At 43.3% G+C, this 27,062-nt stretch overlaps 2 protein-coding genes and 1 long non-coding RNA gene across 5 annotated transcripts in view; 1 reads left to right on the forward strand and 2 right to left on the reverse strand.

Moving 5' to 3' along the window:
* Window positions 1–817: 817 nt before the first annotated feature.
* MMGT1 (membrane magnesium transporter 1) lies at window positions 818–7,999 on the forward strand. The gene is made up of 4 exons (XM_039488492.1): window positions 818–994; window positions 3,448–3,500; window positions 4,488–4,591; window positions 5,668–7,999. The coding sequence occupies exons 1-4, from the start codon at window positions 913–915 to the stop codon at window positions 5,828–5,830; spliced, it is 402 nt and encodes a 133-aa protein (XP_039344426.1). The 5' UTR covers window positions 818–912; the 3' UTR covers window positions 5,831–7,999.
* A 76-nt stretch (window positions 8,000–8,075) lies between these two features.
* On the reverse strand, window positions 8,076–14,852 carry LOC120371963. Its single transcript, XR_005584671.1, has 3 exons — window positions 11,386–14,852; window positions 10,293–10,479; window positions 8,076–8,213 (listed from the first exon to the last, which is right to left on the reverse strand). It is a non-coding gene; the product is annotated as an uncharacterized LOC120371963 (long non-coding RNA).
* A 6,507-nt stretch (window positions 14,853–21,359) lies between these two features.
* LOC120371959 (integrator complex subunit 6-like) overlaps window positions 21,360–27,062 on the reverse strand; it is a 54,835-nt gene continuing 49,132 nt past the window's right edge. The window contains exons 16-19 of one of the 3 annotated variants that reach the window (XR_005584668.1): window positions 25,062–25,454; window positions 22,804–22,897; window positions 21,962–22,339; window positions 21,360–21,595 (exon numbers count right to left, since the gene is read on the reverse strand). Coding sequence is in view for 1 of the 3 variants with exons in the window: in XM_039488479.1 (XP_039344413.1) it covers window positions 22,240–22,339; window positions 22,804–22,897; window positions 25,062–25,454 (587 nt within the window). In the remaining 2 variants the exon portion in view is untranslated. Of the gene's footprint in view, window positions 22,340–22,803; window positions 22,898–25,061; window positions 25,455–27,062 lie in introns of all 3 variants that reach the window. The other 2 variants (XR_005584669.1, XM_039488479.1) reach the window with 2 other exon arrangements.

Here is a 27,062-nt window from a genome sequence, read left to right on the forward strand (position 1 = left end):
CTTAGTGGGCTGATCATGCATTGGGAGTAGAAGATGAATGCTTGTGGGACAACCATCCTATCCTGTAGGGTTGGGGTAAAAGCCTATGTACCTGCCTGGGCATTACCATGGCTGCTTCCATGCCTTTCAGGCAAACACCAGCTTAAAAAACAACCGGACATCAGGTTGCCAGCCCCTAAGTAGCAACTTCTGTCTGCCACCTGGAGAAGCGGTTCAGAGCGAGCAGTGAAATCAGTTTGGAGGGGGGGGGGTGTTATCCCCAGTGCCTGTGTCACAACCCCCCTGCCCAGCACTGTTCTGCAGAGGCGCCCAGGACGTGGGGACCCAACTCTCCTCTCGCCCCCAACCCCGCCGCGATCCGTCCCGGGCCGAGGCAGCTCTGGGGCTGCTGCCCCGCCCCAGCCTGCGGGCTGACTGCGCCCCACGCGTGCAGACAGCCGGGCTGGTTGGGAGGCAGGGGCGGCACAGAACCCCCGTCCGCAGCGGGGCCAGGCGGGTAGAGCTAGGAGCCGAGGCCCTAGGGGGCGGCCTCGGACTCTGCCCTCGGGAGCGGGCCCCTCAGGCCGCCCCCACCTTAAGGGGATGCTGCGCCCCTGAAGGCGCCGAAGCCAGGAGCAGCCTCCTCCGCACGCGCCACCAGCCCCGAGCTAGGAAGGCGCATGCGCAGCAGCGCCAACCCGACCCAGCACCGCACCCTGTGCTCCACCCCTCGACCTCTGACCCTAACCCCCGCCGCTTAGCTCTCGAGGCCCCGCCTCTCGACCTATGGCCCTTCCCGTCTCTCCTATCACCGTCGGCCTTCTGGTCCCGCTCAGTAGTGACGTCATCTCCGTGCGCCGGTGGCGTTGCGGGTGCCCCTGGCGGTGGCCGGCCGGGCTGAGGAGGGGAGGTGTCCGTGGCCCGTGGGGGACAATGGCGGCCGCCTCGCTGTGGAAGGGGCTAGTGGGGATCGGACTCTTCGCCTTGGCCCACGCGGCCTTCTCCGCTGCGCAGCGTGAGTGAGCGGGGCCCCGCGCGGACACCCCGTCCCCGGGCCGGCAATGCCGCGGGCAGGGATCCGGGGTGGGTGAGCGGGGCAGCTGCCCGGGGCGGGGGCTCGTACCCCCATAGCCACCCTCGGTCCCCGCGCCCTCCTCCCCCGCACTCACTGCGCGGGCAGCAGGGGATGTGGGGCGAGCAGGGGACCAGGGGATGTGAGGGGGGCTGGGGGGGGTGAAATCCGGGTACATACGTGTAGCCGGGATCGAGCTGACGGGGTGAGGTCTGGCACGCAGGCGCTGGGCCAGGGTGATAGTGGGAGTCAGGATGACAAGAGGTTCAGGAGGGCAGTAGAGGGCCCCGTTGTTATTGAGGTGTCACTGGACCTCAAGCCATTTGCATTTCCAGAAGTGGGCTGAGGCAAGGGAAGGAGAGGGGGGGATACAGCACCGAGCTGTGATTACAGCTCAGAGTCCATTTTTAATATATTCTGTGCAGGAAAAGAATTTGTAGAATGTAGCTAATCTCTTTTTAGTGCATTTTACATGTTTGTTTAATAGATGTCATTAATATGTTTAAAGCAAAACAGTGTCATTTCTCCAAAAATGCTTGCTTATGCAGTCCGAGATCCAATTATTGTTTCTGGTCGCTAATCCAGGAGTCTTGCTTGGAAAAATTACTGTTCCCTGAAAACATTTATTCTGCTCTATCAAAATGGTTTATCTGTGGTAGATGGAAAACCTGAATATTACATACTTCTGATTACTAGCTATGATTATCTTTGTATTTCCAAGTTTTCAATTTCTGTAAAATACTGTTTTTCAGTGCTAGTGGGTTTTTGAGACACCAGATGCTAAAACCATCTCAGAACTGAGGTGGAAAGATAGAGGAACATGCCAACAACTAGTATTATATGATTTAAAGGTTGAGTATCTTTCCAACTGCCTGTGCTAGAAGCAAACACTATTTAACCTTGATGGTTTGTGAGGCATTAAAGCTCGAAGCTACCATTTGTCAGTGCTCCATTAGTTCCTTGGTGAAGCAATGCATTTGGAGTACTAGTCAGCGTCTGACCACAGCAACTGCTACAGTGCAGTTTCCACTCCGTGGCAAGAGAACCATTTTTTACAAGAGTATTTGAAGATGCTAGAGAGGATAGCCACATTATTTCAAAACTCTTAGCGCACAGTGGATCAAATTCAGCCCTGGTGTAAGTGGGTGTATCTCCCAGTGACTAAGATGGAGTAAATCATTTAGGATGATGTTTATAATTCAGAAAAAGGTGATATCCTTTAGAATCCAGAGTTATCTGAATGTTATGACAGATTGGTAATGCAAAATATGCTTTTAAAATTCCACACTACACACACCTGAATAGAATGAAAAATAATTAACAGTAATGAGCTAAATTTCTACCTGTTATGACTTAGTGGATGTAAGTATAACATTTACAAATAATTCCTCAACGATCCTTCTTTACACACAGTTCTAGTACCTCAATGGGTTATAGCCAACCCATCTGGAAAGTGTACCCATTTTTGAAGAATTCTGTAAGAGATTTGTGCTTCGTGTGCAATAGTATTCCATGCACATATTCTATACAATGCCCTAGGGGTGTACTAGAAGGAATAATTTATTAAATTTAGTAGTCTGCTGCCGAAGTAGTAAAGCAATTCCTGATTGTCTTGTGCAGAAACATGCTCTTCCGTTTACTAGTAATGATGACCAATTTAGACAAGTTCAATAGGGAACAGTGGCTATATATATTGCAATAAAATAGAACATCTAATGCAGGGGTCGGCAACCTTTCAGAAGTGGTGTGCCGAGTCTTCATTCATTCACTCTAATTTAAGGTTTCACATGCCAGTAATACATTTTAACATTTTTAGGTCTCTTTCTATAAGTCTATAATATACAGTATAACTAAGCTGTTGTTGTATGTAAAGTAAATAAAGTTTTTAAAATGTTTAAGAAGCTTCATTTTAAATTAAATTAAAATGCAGAGCCCCCAGACCAGGTGGCCAGGACCCAGGCAGTGTGAGTGCCACTGAAAATCAGCTTGCGTGCTGCCTTCGGCACACGTGCCATAAGTTGCCTACCCCTGATCTAATGCCTTCTGCTGAAGTAGCTTTGTGATGGTGCTGGCTGCACTAGTTTGAGTAGCAGTATCTGGCATTCATAGAGAATTCTTCCTGCATATGCGTGCTCCATCATCAGCCCTCTTCCACCCTCTTCTCTCTTATGCAGAAAGGAGATTAAATTATTGCTGAAATTATTTATCAAGGCAGGTTTGGAAGATCGGATATGCTGTCTGAGGAAGCAAATGTGGAAACAAGATTAAAAATGTCAGAGTTACTGGGAGCTAACAGTCCATGGCATTATACATAGAAACCCAAACACTCCTTGAATTTATGTTGATTTGCCTTATTACAAAAAAAATTAAGTTACCTGTATATCTTTACCTTATAGATCGTTCCTATATGAGATTAACAGAAAAGGAAGATGAAACATTACCGATAGATGTAAGTTATACATTTTCATTGTGTTTGGAAGATTTAAGACTAATAATATAGTTTGGTCTCTTGCTTTCATTCCTGTTCATTTTTTTATTTGAATAATTGAATTTTAATCATATAATCTTTCAAATTCTCATTCTGCCTGAGAATGTTTCACCTGCCCGTCCTAATGTCCAGTAATGCGTTACAGCTCTTACAAAGAGCGTTTGCAAATCAGAATAAGCCCTGACTTCCTTCTGCTTCTTTAGAACTGTTGGTGAAATATCTCCTCCAGGAAGTCCATGGCTTCTGTTGTTAGAACTTGGAAAATCCTTGCATAAGTCTCCTATACTCTGCAGCACAAACATCTGCCTCCCTTCTGTCTTTTGTTGGCTGACATTTGTTTATTCAATACTATTGTGTTTTGCTGTTATCCCAGCACAACTTGTTTCATTTACTTCAATTTTCTTATTTCTGATTTTAATTACATCTTAATTTCTTGGTTGACCAATAAGAAAATGACGTGCAGAAGTGGACTTCAAAGGTCATGCCCAGTTGTCATCCTTGTTGACAGTTTTATGGAGGTTACATAATTTGTCTGAGTACTAGATTCTTCCTGTTAAAGCAGCAATTTGAGTGCACAGAACAGTGATTCTGACTGCTGTGAGGAATACAGAATCTGCCTGAAGAGCTCTGCTTGGCAGCTTGATCTAGTTCGGAGGGTACAGGGTGGGTGCCAGGAAATCCCCCATCTGTTCCTGCTTCCGCTATTGACTTGCAGTGCTACCTTGGGAAAACTACTTAATCCTTGTGTCTCGATTTCCTCCCCCCACTAAAACGGGGATAAAATTATTTGCCCACTTTCCTGGATCTCTGGTTGAAAAATGTGTGAGTGCTTATTGTGTAAGGCAACTGTGAGCAAAACAGAGGATAAAAGATGGGAATTTTGTACAAGGGTTCTCTTACATGGTTTAGCAACCTCTGTGTGGTATATTGTATCTCTCTCTTTTGCAGATAGTTCTTCAAACGCTGTTGGCCTTTGCAGTTACGTGTTATGGAATAGTACATATCGCAGGAGAATTTAAAGACATGGATGCCACTTCAGAACTAAAAAATAAGTATGTTGGGGTTCTTTCTGTTCATTAACACACTTTTTCCTGTTACTCTATAAATAAACTCAGCATGTCCAGTGAAATATCAGCCCCAGAAATGTTCTCCTTTTTAGCTCACGCCTTCTTGACAACCTGCTGTAAATGTGATGCTGGGAAGGACAGGCAGAGCCAGGAAGCCACCACACAATGTCTGGCTGTGGGATGTAGCGTTCTAGATAGGATGAGGCTACAGCAATGACTGGGACACTTTCTGCCCTTCCTTGGCTCCTTCCCTGGGCCTCCTAAAAACCCACCTCAGAGTTAGAGTAGTGGAGTGAGAAGGTGAGGAATAGGGAAGTATGAGGTTACAGAACTACTCCTGTCCAGTGGTCTCAGCAGGGGACTGGGAGGCAGAAGCTCTTACCTCCAACCATCTCTGCTTCAGTTTTCACATCAGTAAATAGGGATAACACGTACCCCCTCCGAAGGGTGTTGATGACGAATTAGTTAAATGCTATAGAAGTGCTGAATTGAATTGTATAAATCTGTGAAGGGTTTTGAATTAAATTTTGAGCTGGATAGGAAATCAGATGGGCAGAAGACCTTCTCCTATAGAGAGTAATCTGAATAATATGGGTCTTAAGTAAATCCATGAAAGAGGCAGCATAAGGAGGCCTGAATGTGAAGTGCTAAGAAGTGAGAGAGAATTATTAGCACAGAGGCATGAATATGGATTTTGGCTGAGGCAAGGTCAAAGGGAGGAGGAATTTGGGTGATACTTTGTGGGTAGTTATTAACAGTCGTACATAAGGAAGCTGTAGAAGGGAGAGTGAAGTTTATTGATGTGGGTGTTTTCTGTATGCTGAACAATCAGCATATCTATATCTCTGGAACACTAGCATCTTGTCTTTAAAATTCTTACTGTTTTGTGTTATGGCATAGGGAATTTAGGTAAGATCTAGAGGCTTGGCACCCCTGCCATTTGGTAACAGCACTTACTTATTTTTCAGTCTGTAAAAATCTGGTGTTTCCAAGAGTGACTTTCATCAAATAATCAATCATTCTAAAGCCACATTAATTTCATTTTTCATGTTTATTTTAAGGACATTTGACACATTAAGGAACCATCCATCTTTTTACGTATTTAATCATCGTGGTAGAGTATTGTTCCAGCCTCCAGAGATAGTGAATTCTTCTTCAAACCAAGATGTTTTGTCATCCAGCGCGTCACTGAAGTTACGAAAACTTGAACCTCTGCGCCGTTAAGATTTTTACAGATTATAATAGAACAGGACACTGAGATGTAATATTGGAGTTGGGGGTGTAAACACTTTTTTTAATTTCTGGAGCAGTATTTATATTGACCTTCCAGACTTTATAAAATATATATATATATATAACTAAGGACCTTCTTTGTACACTGTTAATGAAAATGACTGAATTGTGACTTGGCAATGGAGTGTAAGTTATTGCTACAATTATGCTGTGAAACATCTTTGAACTTTCATATATTAAACAATGTTGCGGTTGATTTTTTCATTTAAAACTATTCCTATCCTTAAGAAAAGGCAAATAAGTTTTTATTGCAATGAATATTGTTTGAAAAGAGGGAATGCTTTTGTGCTATTTATTTTCTTGGGTTGCTTGCATTACCCTTTATGGAACTCCTTCAGAAACAGTTGGTGCACTGCAGCATGAAAAGATAGAGGAGAGGAAGCTATCCTTCTCCTGTTCCTAGAAAGTCTAAGATGCACCTTTTGGTGTAAGTTTGTGAAACTCAAAAGAATGCTTTCATTCTTACAATGCTAGAAAAAAGTGGTTATGTCTGACAGGTTTAACTCTTCGTTATCAAGTTAATGCTTTCTAGTTATCCTCCTGTTTAAAAGTAGATTCTTTCCTCCTCCTCCTCCCAAAATTATCGGAGACTCTACATCTGGTATATGTAGGGGAGAGATGGCTTGTTTCTTTTTGGATAATCTAATATGTTCAGCTTGTTTATTCACTGTATGTGTATTGCTCTCTTTGCTTGTGTATACAGGAACATTCATGAAATGGCTGAGTAGTTTTTCAGTATCATAAATGGCACCAGAAACTAGATTCTCTTTCATGCATTCTGAGAAGCAGTTTTCATAAGTATTAAGACAAATATCCATTTTAACACATTGTACGTGTTTTCCAATAATAAGGTGCTATAGGGAGTAGCACAGGAAAGGGAGCAAAGCGTGCATGGTATAACTATCCCTGGCACTAGCCCCGAAGCATCAAATAAAGCTAACGAAACTGTTACCTCTGAGCCATTAGCTGACTTAAGAGAACTGTTTTGAGGGCATGTGTTCTTAAAACACGACATAGCCTTTAACCATTACGGTTTTCTAATTTTTTTTTTTAAGGTTGTTTTTACTGTTAAACTGCATCCAGCTCTGGCATTTCCCATTGGTAACTGAAAGCTTCTTTTCTGCTTCCATGACGTAGCTAAGACCCTGTGCATTGAGTGAGATGCTTTACAGGTCCACCTAGATTTCTGTGTATTCCCCCTTGAAGATCTCTCACCTCAGCATACAAGTCAGCCTTTTTACCCTACAATATTTGTATTTTTAAAAATCTATTTTATTCAACCCAGCAATCTGAAAGTTCAAAGGTAAAAAGTGTAGGAAAACACCATGGAAAACTAAGCACCTTCTACCGGCCCATCCTATTGCCTGGGACCCCAGGGCTGAGAGCAGCAGTATGGATGGTTGCTCTGAGTAGTTTATGATTTTCACTTTGGGTTGGTTCAATATTCTGATCATTTAAGCGTTAATCTCCAATCCACTGAGCTAGTTCCTAAAGTGCATTGGTGCTCCTTCCCTGGGAGCCACAAATAAGTTTGATTAACTGATAGCTGCTACCACTAAAGGCCTCATGCTGCCCCTGTTAACTTAAAACTTCCATTGTCAAGTACAGCGCTGGTGTACAAGGAGAGGATTACCCCGCCAAGGCAAAAAGTATGTGGAGGAAATGGATGCAGACTTATGCCTAAGCCATCGTGACTCTTGCTAGCTCTGGAGAAGCAAAAGTGGGATGGGAAATGGAATGAGGTTCTCATGCCATTGGATTAATGAAGAAAGATGGCAAGAGCCCTGTAACCAGCCTAGCAGACTGATACTTCAATTGTGTTTGGCAGTGTACCATTTGCATAATGTCTTGTAGAGCAGGGCTGCTCACCTATTAATATCTAGGGAGGCGTTGTTCATGCTACTGTAAGGCCCACTCAGTGCAAAATGCACTACAACGTGAAATCTGGAGTCCTGCTCAGAGCAAATGTTTGTTTCTCAAGCCCTCAATGTTGCATAGTTTGAGAGCTGCAAAGCACCTTGGTGGCTACATCAGGCCCGTTAACCACGAGTAGCCGCCTTACTCTTTAGCAACAATGGTTATATCACAAAGCTGTACAAATTATTTTTTCTTATCTTGCAATGTCCAATAAAGAACGGATATCCTTACAAAGCTTTTGGTGGTGATTTTTCTCCAAATTGTCCTGCACCTCATCAGAGCAAGGTCAGTGAGGGTTATCAAGAAATTGTCCCGCTCGTAGTTCTAAAGAAATTAATAACAGTACTTTGGCTGTAGCATCTTTGCAGTGAAGTTCTTGCATGCCACTTGTCCATTACTGTGTCAGATACATAAAAAGGGAATCAGATCAACCCAATGTCCTGATGGCGAAACAAGCTTTTAGGATCACTAAATCCTTGGCCTGCATTATCTGGCTGCCTTCAACATTCCTGGTTTATATCTCAACAGCCTGAGTCATATACATATACAGCAAAATGAGTCATATATATTTACTCTGAGTAAAGTCTCTTCACATGTGAGTTAATACTATATTTAAATAATGAGCAACCTCAGTGGAAGGCATGTACACTCAAGATCTTGTCTCCTTGGTGTCTGAGTTGTTGAGGAAAGTCCCACCCAGCTTCCAAAGGCCAGAGATAAACACTGGTCATAACGGCACAGTCACATCTAACCCATTGCAGTCAGTAGTATTTGGAGGGTGTAAAATTAGCAAAGAAAAATATTTCAATTTGCTTAACTACAGCTTTAAACATGGTTGCAATAGATCACTCTTCATCTTTGTTTACTATACTCCCTTCACTCTATTAAATCCCCTGTCTACATTCAGCACCTTAGGTACAAACACACTCCTTACTACAGTATTCGTAAGAGGGGGCACTACAGTGCTGTGGATTTGCTCTGGAAACCAGCTATGCTGCACTGATCCCTGGGGCATTCATACATAAGTTGCTATAGACCATTTTCTGTTCTCAAAAAGTGGCAAGGAAGCAAAAATGTGTTGCACCATCAGCAGCCTTGAGTGGGCCAAATGGAAATAGTTCCCCAGCTCATCCAAATACTTCCAGTGCCTTTACTCTTTGTATCTACTTGGCCAGTGTACATGGCATATTTCTGCTCAAGCAGCATGCTTTATTAAATACTGCAAAAGATTAATCCCTTAAAGACAGGCCATTAATGAGCATTTCTATTTGTTTTGGTTGTAATCTGAATCCAGACCAGCATCTGTGCTGCTGCATTATCTTTCTCTCTCCTCACTATTTAATGTAGGTCCACATTTATCTTGGATAAAAAAAGTGCTGCTGCCAATCAGCTCTTCCTTCAATAACAATGGGACATGGGCAATAGTTTCTGTGAGAAAACATTCCCGGTTCATACCCCCACTCCTCTGGTACAGGTTGTTATAGTGTATTGGTTCTTCTAGGAAGCACAGCTGGTAGAAGTGTCTTTTCTCAAAGATAGATCAAATAGGCCTGAACTTACATGTCTCTAAAATAGCCACTAATTACACTCTTTTTTTGGTTCCAGCTCTGGTAGTCATAACTGAGACTGATTACAGTCTCTGGAGAAGTTTGTAGTGTAACAGAGCTGGAACCATCGCTTTAGTGCAGGAAAACAAAAAACAATCAGATTAATTGGTGTGGCTTTATTTTTAGTACTTGGTATGTGCTCACCCCGCCCACCCCAGCTGTATTCCATTTTCCCAGAGCAGTGTTTAGATCTGTGAGATAGGTATTAGACTCTTATCAAAGATGTGACACTGAATAAGAGACTATTTACATGTAAGCAGGTGCCACAAATGACTTCTCAATCTGAAGTGCTCCTGCACTGTTTAATTTTTACCACCTTGTGCCAGGTTGAAGGGCCATTCAAGTTCAACCCATTCCAGCATTCACTTCACTGCCTCTTCTCCATATCTATGAGGGAAGAACCCTACAACCCATGCCTCTAACCTAGTACTTTAGCCAGGGACCTCAAAATTCTCGCAGGGTTTAGTGTCTCTCAGGGCTTCCACCCTGCAGAGAATTTGTTTGCCCTTTTTGGTGGTTGGAATCCATGCAAGGGCAGTTCAGCCTCAGAAAACAACAGCTAAGAATACCTGAGCCCTGCCAACCATAGCGCAGCTTCACCATTGCTGGGGTACAGGCACTCTCGGAGTCAGCATCCTCCCCTGCTTCAAAGGGGCAGGGAGAGCTGCAGCTCGGGTTGCAGCTGCCTTGTCATCACTAGTCAGTGCCTCTAGTGATCCCAAAGGACCGGTAGGGAAAGTGGGGGTGAGATATTTTGGATGTGAAAACAAGCAGAAAACCTGTACCTGCTCCCTGCATTATGATGCAGCCCTGAGGGCACAAGTTACTTTACTTTGCCTTGCAGTTCACACTGAAGCCTCTCAACTCACCCAGGATGACAGCAGGGGAAGAAGACAGACTCCAGTTAACACTGTGCTCTGGTCCAATTCACTCCTACAGTTTTATTCATGGATGCAACATCATTTTAAAAAAGCTGGAAGGAGACAAAAGCTAAATCCCTAAATCCTCAGCAAGTTAATTCATTTTCCTGTCCTGGGAGCTTAATCCTTCTTTCACCTGAGAAAGGAAAATGAGAGTTTGAGAATTAAACATCCAGGCAAGTGGAAGGGCTAGAAATACTACCTGACGTCTGTTAGGCACAGCAGCTGCCTGGTTACAGATTGGGCAACGTACAGCTGTTTATCAGGACAACTTTAGAAGCACAGGGAAAGGACAACTCCCCACATCTCAGCATCCTCTGAGATGTCCGTCCCCAGACCTTAACAGGACAAGAGGGTTTATTTTATATTTGATATAATTACTCACTTTTTAAACATAGCAGCATAATCTTCGCTACACTTCACACCATAGTGCCAGCAATCTCCAAATAGCCCACCCGGCTCAACAGCTCTGATTCAAAGGGGGGTCTGAAATGGAGCTGGAAATGTCCCTACAAACCTGCACAGTAAAGACTCAGCGTTTGGATATTTTACCTGGGGCCAGGTTGAAACACATTATTAGTCCAGCCAGGCTTTTTGACTTACTATATCAAAATTGGCCAACTTCTGAGGTTTGCCAGCTGAGCCCAGGGCAGAGAGCCATCCCTTTTCATCTCTGAAGACAGACAATGAAAGGGGCGTTTCTGTGGCTATTTCAAAATTCCAGTAACTCAGGCTTACACAACCACCGATGAAGCAATGTGAAGAGCAAATTCCAGCCAAGCACAACTCCCAGCGCCTCCACCAAAGGCAGGCTCCCTTTCAGCTCGCGTGACAGAGCTGCTGCCTGGTCTGAGTCTCTGCTGAGGTGGGTGCTGGACTTATTATTGGGAGTTCCTTGGCTCAGTAGTGAGGAACTGACATCAGAGCTTTGCTGCCCTATGTCACTAATGCCCTGCAGCCTGATTGGCCCTTGGCTTTCAGATGGTTTTGTTACAGTACGAAGTGGGAGGCAGAGTACTACCAGATCAGACTGTTCACCCACCTTGTGCTGGTGTACATGATCCCTCCATGGGAAAATCCAGCCCCCAGAGCCTTGGTCCAGTTTGCACTGGCTCTGGGATGGATCTTGTGAGGAAAGGCTTTTCTTGGGTGGTCCAGATAGCTAGAGGGGATCTTCCCAAGACAACAGCAGGGCGTCTGTCACCACCCATCCAGGCGGGCGAAAGGTGAGTCAAATGGGGTATATATGGGAAGGATAAATACCAACAGGTCATGAACTTGAAATAGTTTTCTGAAGTTACAGGAATTCTCCTTTCATGCCTATCATACAGCATCCCAATGTCTGAATGCCGCTCTCCCCCTCCAAAGCTCAGACATGCTAAACATGCTGGAGCCTGACGGTGTCCATCCATTGGGACATTCCCCAAGAGAAAAGGTCCACCAATCACTGCCCTCTGGTTCCTGCCCAGGTTTCAAAAGGGCACGAAAGCACTTGGCCATTTCTTGGTAGACCAAGTAATATTGGCCTGAGCTCCTGACCTCTCTCCATTGCCCTGTGGAGGTCACTAACCAGACCAACAGTGGCATATCCAAGGGCCTCGAATGGACAGGGATCCAATCCTCCTGAAGGGAGGTTAGCGACTGGGCAGTAACTGGTTAGCTCAGACAAGCACAGCCAGGCCGCACAGTGTTTATGGGTCACCAGCCACTTGCCCTTCTTCCTTAGCAACGGACCAGGCACTCCCCACCAGCTGTCATCCAGCAGGATGTCAAACAAATACCTCCCAAACGTTGCTGCTAGTGTGCTGGATCAAAGTACCCTGACTTGCTTTTAGGGCAGCAGACTGAGTGCAGAGAACGCAGTGAGCGTTTAGTCTGAGTCGTACGCTGCTGCCACTATGTCAGTGAACAAACTGGAAACAGAATTGGCATTCTACAAAATCCCGGTCGATTTAAAACCGCCATCCCCTGGAAGAGCTTTTTGCATTGAAATAGAAAGGTTAAAGCAGATCGATTTCAGCTTCTCAAGGATTTCCACTATACATTCCTACGTTTTAATGCCAGACCCAAAAGCCCCCAAACTAGCAAAATATAATTCACGTGGTTTTTAAAATAGATTTGCCAGGGCTGAGAAATTTCAAGTGTGCTTGGGCAGTGACTTGCGCTGGTGACCAGAAGTGGATTTAAAATCAAGATGCATCTAAAGTGCAGATGCCCAGGTTTTTAAAACTCCTTTAGGGCTCCCTGCTTCTCTCTGTACCCTCCCCACCCTTCTGTAGCTAACGACTGACATTCTGCATCCCAGACCTGGTCTATGCGAGGTGTAATTAACTGCATTACTGCAAACCCTGAGTGTAGACATGGTGTTCTGGTGTCAAAAGGGACTTGCACTGATGCAGCTAAAACCCAGTTTGAAACCTGCACTGGAGTAAGCAGAACGTGAAGCCAGGGTTAGCTGCAAGACTTAGTGTAAGCTATAACTGTGCAAAACCCCATAAACAGTACAGAGAAGGTGTCAGTCTACTGGCTGAGACACCCAGAAAGGGGAAATAGAAATGTTCTCAGGGTGGCATGGTACAGTGGGTAGGCCAGTGGGCTAGAAATCAGGAGACTTGGGTTCTAATCTCAGCTCTGCCACGAACCTTGTATGTGACCTGGGGCAAGTGACTTCCCTGCTCTTTGCTTGTTCCCCTCTGTTTCAGGGGGGAACATAGCTCAGTGGTTTGCACATTGGCCTGCTAAACCCACAGTTGTGAGCTCAATCCTGGGATCTGGGGCAAAGATTGGTCCTGCTTTGAGCAGAGGGTTGGACTAGATACCCCCCGAGGTCCCTTCCACCCCTGATATTCTATGATTGTGAATGCTGCTCCCCACTGCTCCCAATGAGCAAGGAAATAGGTGCAACAATGGTATCAATTTTCCTGCCTGGCAATGGACAGTGCTCCCTTAAGGCCAGCTCCGAGGCTAGGAATAATCCTAACGCGCAAGAAACGAAAAACAACCCAGTCCAAACAGATTTTCATTACTGCTCACCAGACAATCTTAACTTCAGAGTAAGTTTCCTGGGTGCATCAGCCGAACGGCAGCACGTCTGCCATGAGGCCAAAGCTGACCTGCCACCTCCATGCAACAGCAGAACTGGACAATCTGCCCGCCCACGTTGCTGTTTTATCCTCTTGGTTGCACTGTACTCAGCTGAGGGTGCTCGATATTGCACTAATGGGAGAGCACATACGGCTAATTATGGATGTACTCTTGCCGACGTGCATCACAGTGCACAACTGACTGCCCCTGTGCCTTTGAAAGACACCACCACAGAACAAGTAGGGAGAGAACAGTGGCTAGAGAAGAGGCCAGAGTCCTGGCTTCTGTGTTCTATGATAAGCTCTGCGACTGGCATGGCCATGGGCAAGTCCCTTCCCATCTCACAGGGTGCCATGAGACTGACTATAAATGCACTACTTTCAAAAAGAATTGATTGCAGAAAAGTGAAAACTGCCTTTTTCCCCCCTTATTCCATAAGCAACCGGAGAGCCAGGCTGCAGTTGGACAGGTCACTTAAAAATAAAAAACATTAAGGGTGCCCGCTGTGTATTGAGGAATGTCATACGTTGCAAAGCTTAGGAAATAGCTAGCGAAGAACCCATTTGATTTTCCATGGCAGGAATCTTGCTATTGTGCAGCTGCATTGTAATACTCACACGCAGCAGAATGTTTTCAGCACTTTTAATCTTAGGGTGGGTTTGTTTAAAAACAAACAAACAAACAAAGCTTCCCTGTTCCTGAAGCATCTCTTCATCCTGACGCACTCCAATACACAGACTAGCCGTTTGGCACGGGTCAGCCAGCAATTAGACAATGTAAGGAATACTGATCAACATAATCACACTCAGCAGAGTCTGAAACCTGTGTAAAAACAAGCAACAACCCCAAACTTTACCATTATCCTCAGACATTAAAAACCACACTCCACTACTGAGGGGAAAGGTATTTTCACACCTCTAACCAAAAGCCAGCTCCAGCCTCCAACTGGCAGCTCCCTGCAGCCACACCCCCTCTCAGCGTAAAGTCGGTTGGACAGCTCCACAACAGAATCCCTCTGCATGGAAAAGCTGAGCCCACCAGCCTGCTCCGAACAGCGTTTAATGACTACGAAGGCAGCAGCTATGGAGCAAATGGGTCACAGCTTGGTGGGGGAAGGGGAGGGGAGCTTTTCCAGTTCAGACTGTCTCACAACAGTGGACCTACCGGTATTTCCAAGAAAGCTGGGAGAAAACAGCAAAAGACACCCCAGACTAACACACACATGAGAAAGTTAGCACTTGACAATCAAGCTTCAATACCCCTGTGAGATAGGCAAATATTTTACAAATGGGGACAAACAATGCACTTCTCTGCCTGGGGAGGTTTTTGCTCGGCAGCAAACATGTATTGCTTGCGTATTGGTTTTATAGAAATGATTTTAATGCAGCATAGCAAGTTAAGGCCTTTACATAGGTTGCCATAATTTTAAATAGTTTTTTTTTTTAAAGAACGTATTTAATTTGGGAAACATAAAGGTGCATCTCCACCTGTAGATGAAAAGTTCAGAATCTGGCCACTGTCTTTAGTTCTGATGCAGCCTGTACTTGGCTTCGTAAGAAAGCTAGTGCTCATCTCAGCAGGAGGAAAAGCTTTTGGCGCACACCATGTGTGGTTTATTTATTTAACAAAAAGGAACTCTTCAAGGGGCAATACCCACTAAAAACTAGTCTGCAGCCTGACTAGCAAATAGCTACATTGCATTGCAGTGAATCTATGTACCTGCAGTGGGAAATGTCCGATTCACATTTGCAATACTACCTATGATGCTGTTGTAATTCTGAGTTTTACTGAGTGGCCAAGTTGTGTAAGTTTGACTACACAGCCCTGGAAATAGACGGTGAAATCAGAGAAATGGTTTCAAAAACCTTCTCTAAAATAAGGCTCTACTCTGAAATGTCCCCGTGTTAAAACTGTAAACTTGCATTGAGTGATCTCAGATGCATAAACATACAAATAACGTAAGTATGTTTGTGTGCCACATGGCTTAAGGGGAAGAGGAAGGTTTTACATCTCTTCTGGGCCCTTGAATTCAGGGGGCCAGTGCAGTCCCTGGTCCAGCCACCATGTGCTCATGCCTCTGAACTCACCCTAGCACACCCCTCATACTGAAACCTGCAACGTTCTACATAAGGCTGGTACGGCAGTGCCTGGGCCAGGAAACTCCTCCCCTGGCTAAGTGGCTGTTCCAGTAAGTTTCTGCAGGTTCAGCTGCAAAAAGGGGCTAGGCCTGAAGTTGAGAGGGAAGTCCTTACTCGTGTTTGTCAATGTCAGTCAAACCTAGGACTTTCAACACCAAAACCCCACCGGCTTCTGTTGCTTGCATTCATGGAAAGAAAAAAAAAACTTTAACAGAGATAATAAGGTGCGCAGTCACTGGGACCAGCTGCTCGAGGAGACATGATTGCATGCACTAGGCCAGTGCACGTTTTGCATTTTGTTTTGACTGCTTAGTGTCAAAGTTAAGGTGCTCTCACTAAACATATCTTGACCACAGGGGCTGTATGGAGCACCGTGGGTTATTTATGCTTTTACATTTAACATTGTACGTGAGCTAGGGAAATGTGGTCTAGATACAATTACCATAAGGTGGTTGCACGACTGATTGAAAGGCTGTACCCAACGAGTAATCATCAATGGTTTGCTGTCAAACTGGGAGGATATATCAAGGGTGGTCTCACAGGGGTCTGTGTTGGGTCCAATACTATTCAACTTCATCAACAGCTTGGCTGATGGAATGGAGAGTATGCTTATAAAATCTGCAGACACCATCGTGCTGGGAGTGGTCGCAAGCACTTTGGAAGACAGGATTAGAATCCAGAGTGATCTTGATAAATTGGAGCATTGGTCTGAAATTAACAAGATGAAATTCAATAAAGACAAGTGCTAAGTAATGCACTTAAGAAGGAAAAATCAAATGCACAACTATAAAATGGGGAATAATTATCCAGGCAGCCGTACTGCAGAAGAGGATCTGGAGATTATTGATGGCTTATATTTGTGATCGACTATGTGATGTGCAAAAAACGAATGTCACATCTATTAACAGGAGTGTCAAATGTAAGACACGGAAGGCAATCATTCTGCTCCACTCAGCACTGGCGAGGCCTGAGCTGGAGTAGTGTGTCCAATTTTGGGCAGCACACATTAAAAAAGATGCGAACAAATTGGAGAGAGTCTAGAGGAGAGCAATGAAAATAAGAGGTTTGGAAAACCTGATTTATGAAGGTTGAAAGAATTAGGCATGTTTAGTCTAGAGAAGAGACGACTGAGGGAGACATTTTAAGTCTTCAAATCTTATCTATATCTGCTACACATAGCGCCTATGTCTGCTCAGTGTAGGACAAATAGTGATTGGCTCTGTTTGCAGCACAAGATTGAGATTAGATACCAGGAAAAAAATCTAACTCTAAAGGATCGTTAAACACTGGCATGTGTTACCTGGGGAGGTTATGAAATCCCCGTCATTGGAGGTTTTTAGGAACAGCTTGGACAAACACCTGTCAGCAATGGTCCTGGTTTACTTGGTCCTGCCTCAGCGCAGGCAGCTGGACTGGTTCCTTCCCGCCCTACATTTCTCTGATTTTGCAATAGCTTCCCACCTTTCAGCCCTAGTTATGGAAGGACTAGCAAGGTGCCAAGAGACGCTGGGATTTTAAGCAGACCTGCAGTGACCAAGGTTAGATGACAATTAAAATGCTAGCAGCCACGTAGAGCCTTGTCTGTTCACTAGGGCTTCTGCCATTACCGTCCCTGTTGGAGCTGAATCAGTAGTCGCAACAGCGAGAACTTTACGAATATTTCCTGGCACAGACAGAGTAAGTGGTGAAGTGACTTGCCCAAGATAACACACAGTAGTTTTTAAGAGAGGGTCAAACAGCTAAGTTTTCCATGCTCTCCCCACTCCCTTCTCAGCTCATCCCTAGACCACGCTGCTCTCGATTAGGTTTAGCCATAAGTTTATGGATAAAACAGCACCAGCAGCAACGTTAAAAAACTAAATACGATTTGGACAGAGTTGTGCTTCACAACAATCTGCCTGTATGGTTTCCTAATCCATTGCAGACAGATTAAAAAAAAAAAAATAGTGCTCTAAGTCGCCCATCCAGGTAAATCTGCAGCATGGTCCCAACTGGCTGATAAACATGGGGCACTACAACCATCTTGTGCCTTAGCCATGTGTGAAAATTTTCTCAAAACAAGGTTATAACTGGTAGCATTAACAAGGCCATGAAAACACTGTCCTGAACCCCTTGCTTTTCCAAACTACCCACTGCTACAGGCATCACATTCACACATTTAGGTCCAAGAATTAGCTGGTATGTTTTATTTTTTAAAGAACATTCTAAATATGCTAGAGCACTTTAAGCTGGAAAAAACTTTAGAACAGTTGCTTTTCCTGACCCAAACAAGAGTTGCAGCACTGCTGTATCTACTATGAAGGGAAGGAAGATCAGTACAAAGGCTGTCAGTGGAAGGTTTCACGGTAAAAATAAAACAAGTGATCTCATTTGAATGGGAAAAAGGAAAAGCAGAGATATGGTTGGGCGACAGGCTAATGGAAAGAGTAGTTTCCATTACCAATTGCATTTGCCCTTGATCAAGGCTGCATTGCTAATCTGAAAATGTCTGGAATATCACATCCTTCCTTCCTTGCAATGAAGGACAGGGGTAATGAAATTGTAAAAGGCAGTAAAGCGGATCCAGGTTTGAAACTCCCTCTATTCTTGGCCCTAGGGCCAATGTCGTAGGACAAGAATGCTACCTTTCTCCATTTCAGTTAAAATGAAGTCCTTTCCTACAGGCACTGAATTAGCATTGTTCTAGATCAGTGTGCTGAACATTTCCATCAACTCCCTCCTTTTACAAAGCCTGCCTACACTGCTCTTTCCCATCTCCATCTGCAGGCCTTCCTTTGGCATGGTGTTCGGTGTGTCATCTTCAGGAGAGGTGGGCTGGCGGGCTCTTCACGACGAGGACAGTCTATTTACAAAGCACATTTCCCTAAGGTGCTGCCATTGCGTTGGCTGATAGCAAATGCTACAGTTAAATGTACCAATTGGTTTCCATGCATTTTCACTTGTTCCTAACTTTGAAAGAGAGTCCTCTTCTGCACTGAAGCTTTCCAGGGAATTATTTATTAAGTATGGAGGTAGTCCTCATCAGCCATTTTTGAATCAAGACTTGAAGAGGGTGCAGGGAAGGACAGAAGAGAGGATGCACTATTTCCACCCCATTGCTTCGAGATGCAGATAGCTCACCGATGCTGGACTTTTGATAGTTCAAGCTTAACATACAGGTGGGTCCCTCAGTTGAGGAGCAAGACCTTTGCTCAGTTTAATACAGACATTAATGGGCATTTGAAAATGCCATTTGGGCATGGGCAAGAGCAAATTCTAATTGTACAAATGCATACTGTGCTTGTTAGGTTTGTCTATAAGTGCCCAGATTATGACCAGCAGTGGTAGGTGAGTGTCAGCAGGTGCCTGGTCCCCGTGAGCAGAACTGAAGACATTTTTGCTTGTCTCCCTGGGTGGGAAAAAAAATTGTAGGCGCTAAAGGATGTAAAAAAGTTAATGTACCACTGAGAGTGCACATTAAAGCAAAAAGTCAGGGAATTCAAAAAGATACATGAAGAAAAGTAGGCTTCAAAACACTGAACAGCACATTGGAATACTCACGCAGCAACAGTAAGCTATACACTTACACAATCTGGCCAAATTGTATCGCGTTTCAAGGTGTGTGTATTTAACAATGTGGCAAAGCTAGCAGACCTTTCACATTTCACTTTAACAGCGCAACCTTAGTATTCATCAACCTAGCAAAGGACTCAAACAAACAAAAAAAAAAAAACACAGAGGAAGCACTTGTGGATTTCAGAAGCCCATTTCCTTCCTACATATATAGGTTAGCAGTCCCGGGCAGCGTCCTGATCCTTTCTTTGGGGACTATCATAATGTTGCACGGAGACACTGTCTACATAGGCAGGCAAATTACTGGGTTCTCTAGGATGCAGCTGCTGCTTTTGGAGTCACGTACTCTACTTGTAATGAATGGCCGGAGCCTAGAATGAGCTTTCTAACGGTCCCAATTGCATTCAGCAGTCAAATACACAGTGTGAAGCTTGGGGTTATATTTGTCTTGTGGATCTACTTTCTGTGCTCTGCAACATTATTTATTCTTCTTACAGAGTCTTAAGTTGTTCCACTAATATTTTCCCCACATATTCCACCCCCCCGTGGGATTTTCATGGCTGACAGGCAGACTGGGCTTTTAGATAAGCTCTGCCCTTTACTTTTCTAAACACTCCGGTATTCATCTAGCTGGTTGTCCTAGAGTTACACTCAGTTCATGACACAGCTGAGGCCATGTGTATTTTGGATGCCTGGTTCAACTGGATTTCTCCTACTTTACCACTAGTCTACAAGACTCTCATTAGTGGGGTTTATTTTTGAAGGTGCGTCTCACTTCTTTCTTGGATAAGTTCATACCTGATTTTAACAAGAACTCTTCTCCTTTAACCTTTCCATCCATATCAACTTGTACTTGTTAAAAAAAACAAAACACAAAAAACCCCTCTCTCCCTGCCATTTACAACTTACTAAGCTAGTCGAAAATAACAAGACATATATATTGTTCACTTGGTCAGGCAGGAGATTCCAAATCATTCTAAACAAAGTTAAAAAGCAGAAAGACCAGCTTAATGTGGCCATCTCTTGTCAAGGTAAACACCAAATTCTGAACACAAACTATGCAATATGAATCAATATTCTGGATGCCTTTCCCTTTGTCTTATTAAAAATATAGGTTGCTGTCTTTTGAAATAGGTAGAACAGTTTAATGATCTTAAAGGGCCATAGAGGGAGGCTCACTGCTCTTAATGACTAACACCTATTAGTATTTTCTTATACTAATTTGGAGAATTAATTAATTCTTATACCATAGTGAAGGCTTGTTGCTGGTGGATTTGTCTCATCGTTGATATTTTTCTGGCAGGGTCTGACGGCAAACTTGCATCTTTCAGAGTGGGGAGGCAGATGAGGAAGACTATTTCTGTTACATGGGGAGGAAGGGAATTCTTTGCTTGTAGCCAAGTACAGCCTTGCCAGCTGAAATCCATTTTCCTTCACTTTGTACCTGGATGGCCAGATACCAAAGTATACTTCATTGCAAGATAAAAGCTTGTGGATACTTAAGATGATCTCTTCTTCAGTCCCTTCTTCAAAACACAACCATTGCAGATGGGATTGCTTGAAGTTGGTTTGGCTCCTACTTTATAATATTAAACAAATATTTACTAGTTCCTTTGTCGTACAAGCCACCTACTATTGGCACATAACTGGTAGTTTATCTCCCCCCCCATTTTTTTTAAGCCTACTTGACTGTAGGTGTTGCAGTCATCTTGGTCCATCTGTTTTGAATTCATGAAAAAAAGTAATGTTCTTTTGTCCAAATTTGTTCTTTAAAGCTTGACAGTCAACTTATAGCACAGCTATTTATGAATGAAATGGGGGAAGATATTAATTTTGATAAGTGAGGTTTTGGATAAGCAGGGGACTTCCTAATGCATTTAATACACGTCCCAGGACACAACCTTACATTGGATAAGCCAATTTTTCTTACAGACGTTTTGCTAATTTTAAATCGGATTGTACAGAGAATTCTTTCAAACTGAAAATGTTGGGAAGTACATAAATTCAGCAGCTATTTCCATGATCTGTGACTGAGGGGGAAAAGAATTTATGAATAGTGTTGCTGTGCTATTTGCACTCAGTTCTTACCCGCTCAATTACAATGATCTGCTGAAACATTACTATTTTTCTGTTTCTACCAGTCAGAGGAACCAACACTTATTTCTAAAGACTCCTCAGTCAGATTATGCACTTATTAAAAATTAATAAATGGTTTATTTTATATATATATATATATACACGTGTTCCAAAAATTCTTTTTATACAGTTAAAATATCAAATTAGTGATCTGGTAACAATACTGTTCAAAATAATCTCTTTTGTATGAACATTAAAATACACGTTTTAAAAGCGTTTCCTTTTAGTGCTTCCAAAGCACAGCGTGTGCCAAGGCCACCTGAAGAATCTCCGTCCTCCTCACAGGATGAAAGAGAACTGAAGTCGGGGACCTGGGAAGCCTCAGGTGCACTTTCATAATGTCTGTAGACAAAACAGAAGAGAGTCTGAGGTAGATTGTTTAGTGACCATTACGTGGTAACAGTCACAGGGCTGTCTTTAGCTTTCATTAACACAGAATAGCAGTTTCTTTACTCTGATTCAATCTACACTGAAACTCAAGTTTATAGGCATGGCTATCGGTTCCTGGGAACAAGACCCTTGTCTCTGTGGTGGTAACATGCAATATTACCACATGGGTGTTTTTGGGAGGTTTTCTGAACACACAGGATCTTTCCAAAGAGTGCAGACAGTGTGCATGTTTGACAGGCCCCATTTTTAATGCAACCTGCTGCCTACAGCACGTAAATGTCTATAAAGACAATGTTCAAATGAGTAAATTCTCATCACCTGCAGGAGGGGCAGCAATGGTTATTTTCTTCAGCCTGTTGAGCGAATAGCACCCTCCACAGGAAAAAAGCCACACCTTTCATAGCAAATCCTTAAGGTTACAGCCCAGCTTCTGCCGACAGAGGTTCTTAAAGTTAAAGCTCCACTGCTTCTTCTCAGACTCTGACAGTAAAATCACTTGACTGCCAAGATGGTGAGGGCATCAGCCACGTCTTCCTTCATTCTTCTGTGGCACAGCAAACTCATCCCTGATCCGTGTGTATCTTGCTGGTACACTGTTATCTACTGTTGACATGATTAACTCTGTTGGGTAGACTGCTGAACTCTATTTCCTCTAGTATTCTCTCTAAGTGTTGTATTAAGACCCGTTTTTTAAACCTAAGAAAGAGAGGGGGAGTAATTTAATGTTGGTTTAGCTCATTAATTTTTTCCCTCCAAAATAAAGTGACTGTCATATTAGTCACCCATTCAACATACAAATCACATTTCCAGAGCTTCTCTACATCTTCAGTCAGAGATCTATTGTATATTTCTGACTTCGTTATAGTCCTTTAAATTAGAGATGGGCCCAAACTCAAACTAGGTCTCTTCAAGGACCCATTTCTACATTTTAAAAATCTACAACACTACAGAGCTATGGTAAATCAAGATAACAATCTGTCAATATTTCTTATGGAGTTACTTATTTGCTAATAACAAAGTTCATTAAATGACCAATATTTTGGAATAGAAAAAAACAAGATAATATTCTTGGGGAAGTTTTGATTTTACTGCCATGTTCAAGATTGCAATAAAAAAAATGTAATCTGGGTTTTATATTTATTTGCAGTCTCTATACAAACCTTGCTGCTTCCTTGATAGCAAATTCAATGAAATATTTCTGAATTTCCATAGGTCCTTGCACTTCCTCAAGAAGAGCGAAGATTTTTTCGTAATCTAAAATAATCCAAATAGTTTTGTCAGTAGAGTGCAGATTTGAGAAACTAATCTTTCAAATGTGGCTTCAATAAAGATCATCATCCAAGAGAAGAAATGAAGCTCATAATTTTGCACTTCTGCTATGTCTGAAAATATATGCAAGACTAAAGACAGAACGCTATTTTGTGTGCAGAAAGCGTCTGATAGCAAGAATTTAAAAGCTACTGAAGTACTGCTTGACTTCAAGTGCTGCACCTGGGAAGCTGAATTCCATTAAAGGTCACTAGAAAAAGTAGGATTCTGCAGTAAACTAGCCTGTTCTCACTTTATCCACCACAAACTGTGCACATATGCCAAACTGTCAATGAGCCTCAACTCTACGCTGGGAAGGCCATCTCTGGGAGGATGTTTAAGATTGGACTTGTGCAGGCAAGTTAAGATTCTTCCATCGGAAGGTTCTCCATTTATAAAACATTTGCCACTCAACCAAAATTTATGAAAGCTATTTTAGCCATTGCACAAAGATCACATGGCAGCATGGTGTAGCAGGCAGCTTAGATCAGAAGTGAAACCAAAGGCAGTGCTCTCATCTTCCCTACTATTTAGCCATATTACAAAGCTACATATGTTGGCATGCTAAACAGATCCAGGACTAGAACAGCAGAGGAATTACACTTTGGGACCAGGGTGCATTGGCAGAGTCACAAGTAAACAGATTTCTACAGCCCACCAACCTGACCCATGATTGGTTTAAGCCATTGCTACTGGTCTTTTCACTTTCACGAGTACTTCATGAACTCTAAAGGTAAGCAGCTTTGGCAGAAGATTCATCATATATTAATATATGGTTTTAATCTAAGTCCCCATTTACCGTATGCAGTTTTGATAACAATATGATTAGACTGGCATCCTCTACCAAACAGGAAGCAAAGAAAACCCTCACTCAGCTACTCAGGTGCAATTCATTTTATATGTTAAAGATGAACTGATATGCTTTAAAAAAAATATGTTGCTTAAGATCTTACATCATTAACAGAATAAGTGTGTGTAACTTTTTATGTTGCAGAAACCTCAATTTGCATACGTGACAAAAAGACCCATTGAAAAATCCTCAGTTTGAGGAATTAGTAAACAATTACCAGAACCCAAGAATACTGCATTCAAGAGTCCTCTGTTATTTTAAATTACTGTATTATATCATAATTCTCAACATATTAGTAAGAGGTTCTGTAGCATAATTTGGAGAATTAATTAATTCTTAATCAACTACAGCAGCATGCTGCTCTTCAATCTTTGAGAAGTGGGAAGAGTATGAGTGTGTGTGAATCATAAGATATGCTGATCAGTGAAGTTCTACTGTTAACTTCAAATATACTGTTCAAGTGTCTTTACCTCCAGGATGTAAGCTCTGGAGCTGTTTTTGTCCTGCAAGGATGGCATAACCACAATCATCAAAAGCAGAGGACAGAGTTGCTTTTCCTCACAGGATTTTGGTGTTGGGGATATCACTAATTTTTTTTTGGAAGCAGAACTGTGAACTCAGGTCTTAGTAGATTTGGAAGACTCAAATCACCTCTTTTTAAGTCTATTCATGTTCTCCATTAATGCTCTTAAAGTCTTTTCATGTTTATTTAAAAAAAAAAAAAAAAAAGCATTTCACTTCACCTCACCATCAGCTGTAAGGCTCCAATTATGGAACATTCCAAAACATGTGCTAGTTACATATGCCTTCCCCTTCAGGACAGAAGGCTGAAGGATATGGGACGTATTGCAGCAAAAGTGCATCGTGCATACACAAGTGTAGCACAGCACAACAAAATATCAGACTTCATATGTTCAAATAACTATTTTTCTTGAAGTATGTCTTAGATGTGGAATTACATAGTTTCAAAAACGTAATTAGTGCGAGATAAAATAGTATGTTTAAAGGTGCTGCACCTTAAGTGTTTTGCTCTCATTAAATTACATTCAACGTCCAATAATGTTAGGAAGTGTTTTCTCCACCACTACCAATCTTACACCCCAATTCATTTATCCAACAGTCCAATAAAGCCCCCCACCCCACCCCCAAATCACCGTATATGCAGCAATTCCAAATCTAAGGGTATAAAATTGTATGTAATCTGAAGTAATGAACTGTATTTTTTAAGTAGGCCATACCAAGATAAACATTGATACTTACTTCTTCCAGGCTTGCGAACCTCCTTCATCACTTTTATTTTGATATCAGCATTGTTTCCTTCCAACATAGTAGGTGTTATTTGCAATGAGTCTGGCACAGTCCCAGAAGTGGACTCCACTACCATTTTTTGGTCATCAACAGGCATGCTGTAATTTAGAGGTCCTCTAACAAGTGCATTGGTAGCAGATTTATGATCCAGTCCATCTTCACTTAAGCAATTGAATTCATCAGGCAAAGAGTCCAAGTCATTCGGTCGCAGATCATCATCTACCATAGCAGCAGGTACTGATGGAACCATTTGTGTAGACAATCCGTCGATCTGTTTGTCCAGTGACTGACAATTTTCGGCCTTTTTCCCTCCATTAGCATCTTGAACTACACTGCTGTTGGCATCTGTAAGTTAAATTATGCATCATAATCAGTCCATAACTCTAGTATTAAAAGCATCTACAGGAGATAGCATTTAAAACAAGAAATGGAAAGGACCTCTTTGGCCATCTAGTCTTACTTCCTTCACAGTGCAGCACTGTCCCCATTGTCCCAGCATTGTCCTTTAAAAGACTAGGAGTTTGTCTACATGGCTAGTAAGGGTGAGGAAAACAGGGTGTGAATGTACAGCACACCGGCCAGCTGCGTGGACCCTGAGACTTATACACTAAAAGCTCTGTAGTGCACTTTGATGCACTCCCGTAAGTAGCTGGGTAGACAAGCCTCAACTCGAAAGCAGTGGTTCCCGAACTGTGGGAAGCAGCCCCCTAGGGAGTTGCAGAGGAACTTTATTTGGGGGGAGGGGAATGCAGAAAAGAGAACTTCCTCAAAATATTTCCCAGAGCTAATCTTTTGGAAAAACATCCAATCTTGATTTAAAAATGGTCAGTGATAGAGAATCCATGATGACCATTGATAAATGGTTAATTACTCTCACCATTAAAAATGTGTATCTTATTTCCAGTCTGAATTTGTCTACCTTCAACTTCCAGCCACTGCTAGATTGAAGTGCCCCTTGTGAAGTATTGCGGTGCCCATCGATACTGACAGACTGAAATCAAGTCACCCCTTAATGGTCTCTTTGTTAAGTGAAACACATTGAGCTCTTTGAGTCAATCACTATAAGGCAGGTTTTCTAATCTTTTAATCATTCTCATGGCTCTTCTCTGAACCCTCTAAAATTTATCAACATCCTTCTTGAATTGTGGGCACCAGAACTGGACATAATATTCCAGCAATGGTTGTACCAGTGCCAAATATAGAGATAAAATACTCTCTCTATTCCTTGCTCTCAAGAAGTGCTCCCTCCTGCCCCCAAATCAAGACTTTAAGCTCTTTGGGGCAGGGACCATTTTTGGTTCTGTTTGTACAGCATCTAGCACAGGGATGGGCAAAGTACGGCCTGCGGGCCATGTCCGGCCCTCGAGCTCCCGCTGGGGAGCCGCGTCGGGGGCCTGCCCTGCTCCGGTACTCCAGCTGGGGAGCCGCGTCGGGGGCCTGCCGTGTGGCTCCTGGCAGCCAGGGGGTTCTCAGCACGCTGCCCACTGCAGTTCCCATTGGCCGGGAATCGTGGCCAATGGGAGCTGCAGGAGTGGCACCTGCGGATGGGACATGGCTGGTGCCGTGCCTCCATATAGGGGCCCGGTGGGGGTGGGGGTGTATGGTGCATGCCACTGCTTCTGGGAGCTGCAGGGATGGTGCCTGCAGCATAGAGAGCTGCCTGGCCACATGCCACTGCTTCCGGGAGCTGCTTGAGGTAAGCACCGCCCGGAGCCTGAGCCCCCTGCACGCCCCAACCCCCTGCACCCTCCGAACCCCATGGTCCCAGCCCAGAGCACCCAATTTTATCTCCATAAAAGTATTCCTCCCCCTACGTGCTGTTTACACTCTTCTTGGTGATTTGTTCCTCCTTCCCTTTAGGAGTCATTTAGCCGAGTGTGCACATATCATTTTAGTCTTTCCTCAAATCAATGCCTCAGAAATCTTCTCTATTGAGTAATGATCTGCAAGTTA

Source organism: Mauremys reevesii, linkage group 9 (genome assembly GCF_016161935.1).
Source record: "Mauremys reevesii isolate NIE-2019 linkage group 9, ASM1616193v1, whole genome shotgun sequence".
Taxonomy (NCBI): domain Eukaryota; kingdom Metazoa; phylum Chordata; order Testudines; family Geoemydidae; genus Mauremys; species Mauremys reevesii.

Bases quoted from the DNA above. Each gene is read 5' to 3' on its own strand.
- MMGT1 (XM_039488492.1), top strand. From the start codon at position 913: ATGGCGGCCGCCTCGCTGTGGAAGGGGCTAGTGGGGATCGGACTCTTC. The intron at 995-3,447 runs GTGAGTGAGCGG...TTTACCTTATAG, and splicing joins GGCCTTCTCCGCTGCGCAGC to ATCGTTCCTATATGAGATTA. The intron at 3,501-4,487 runs GTAAGTTATACA...TCTCTTTTGCAG, and splicing joins ATGAAACATTACCGATAGAT to ATAGTTCTTCAAACGCTGTT.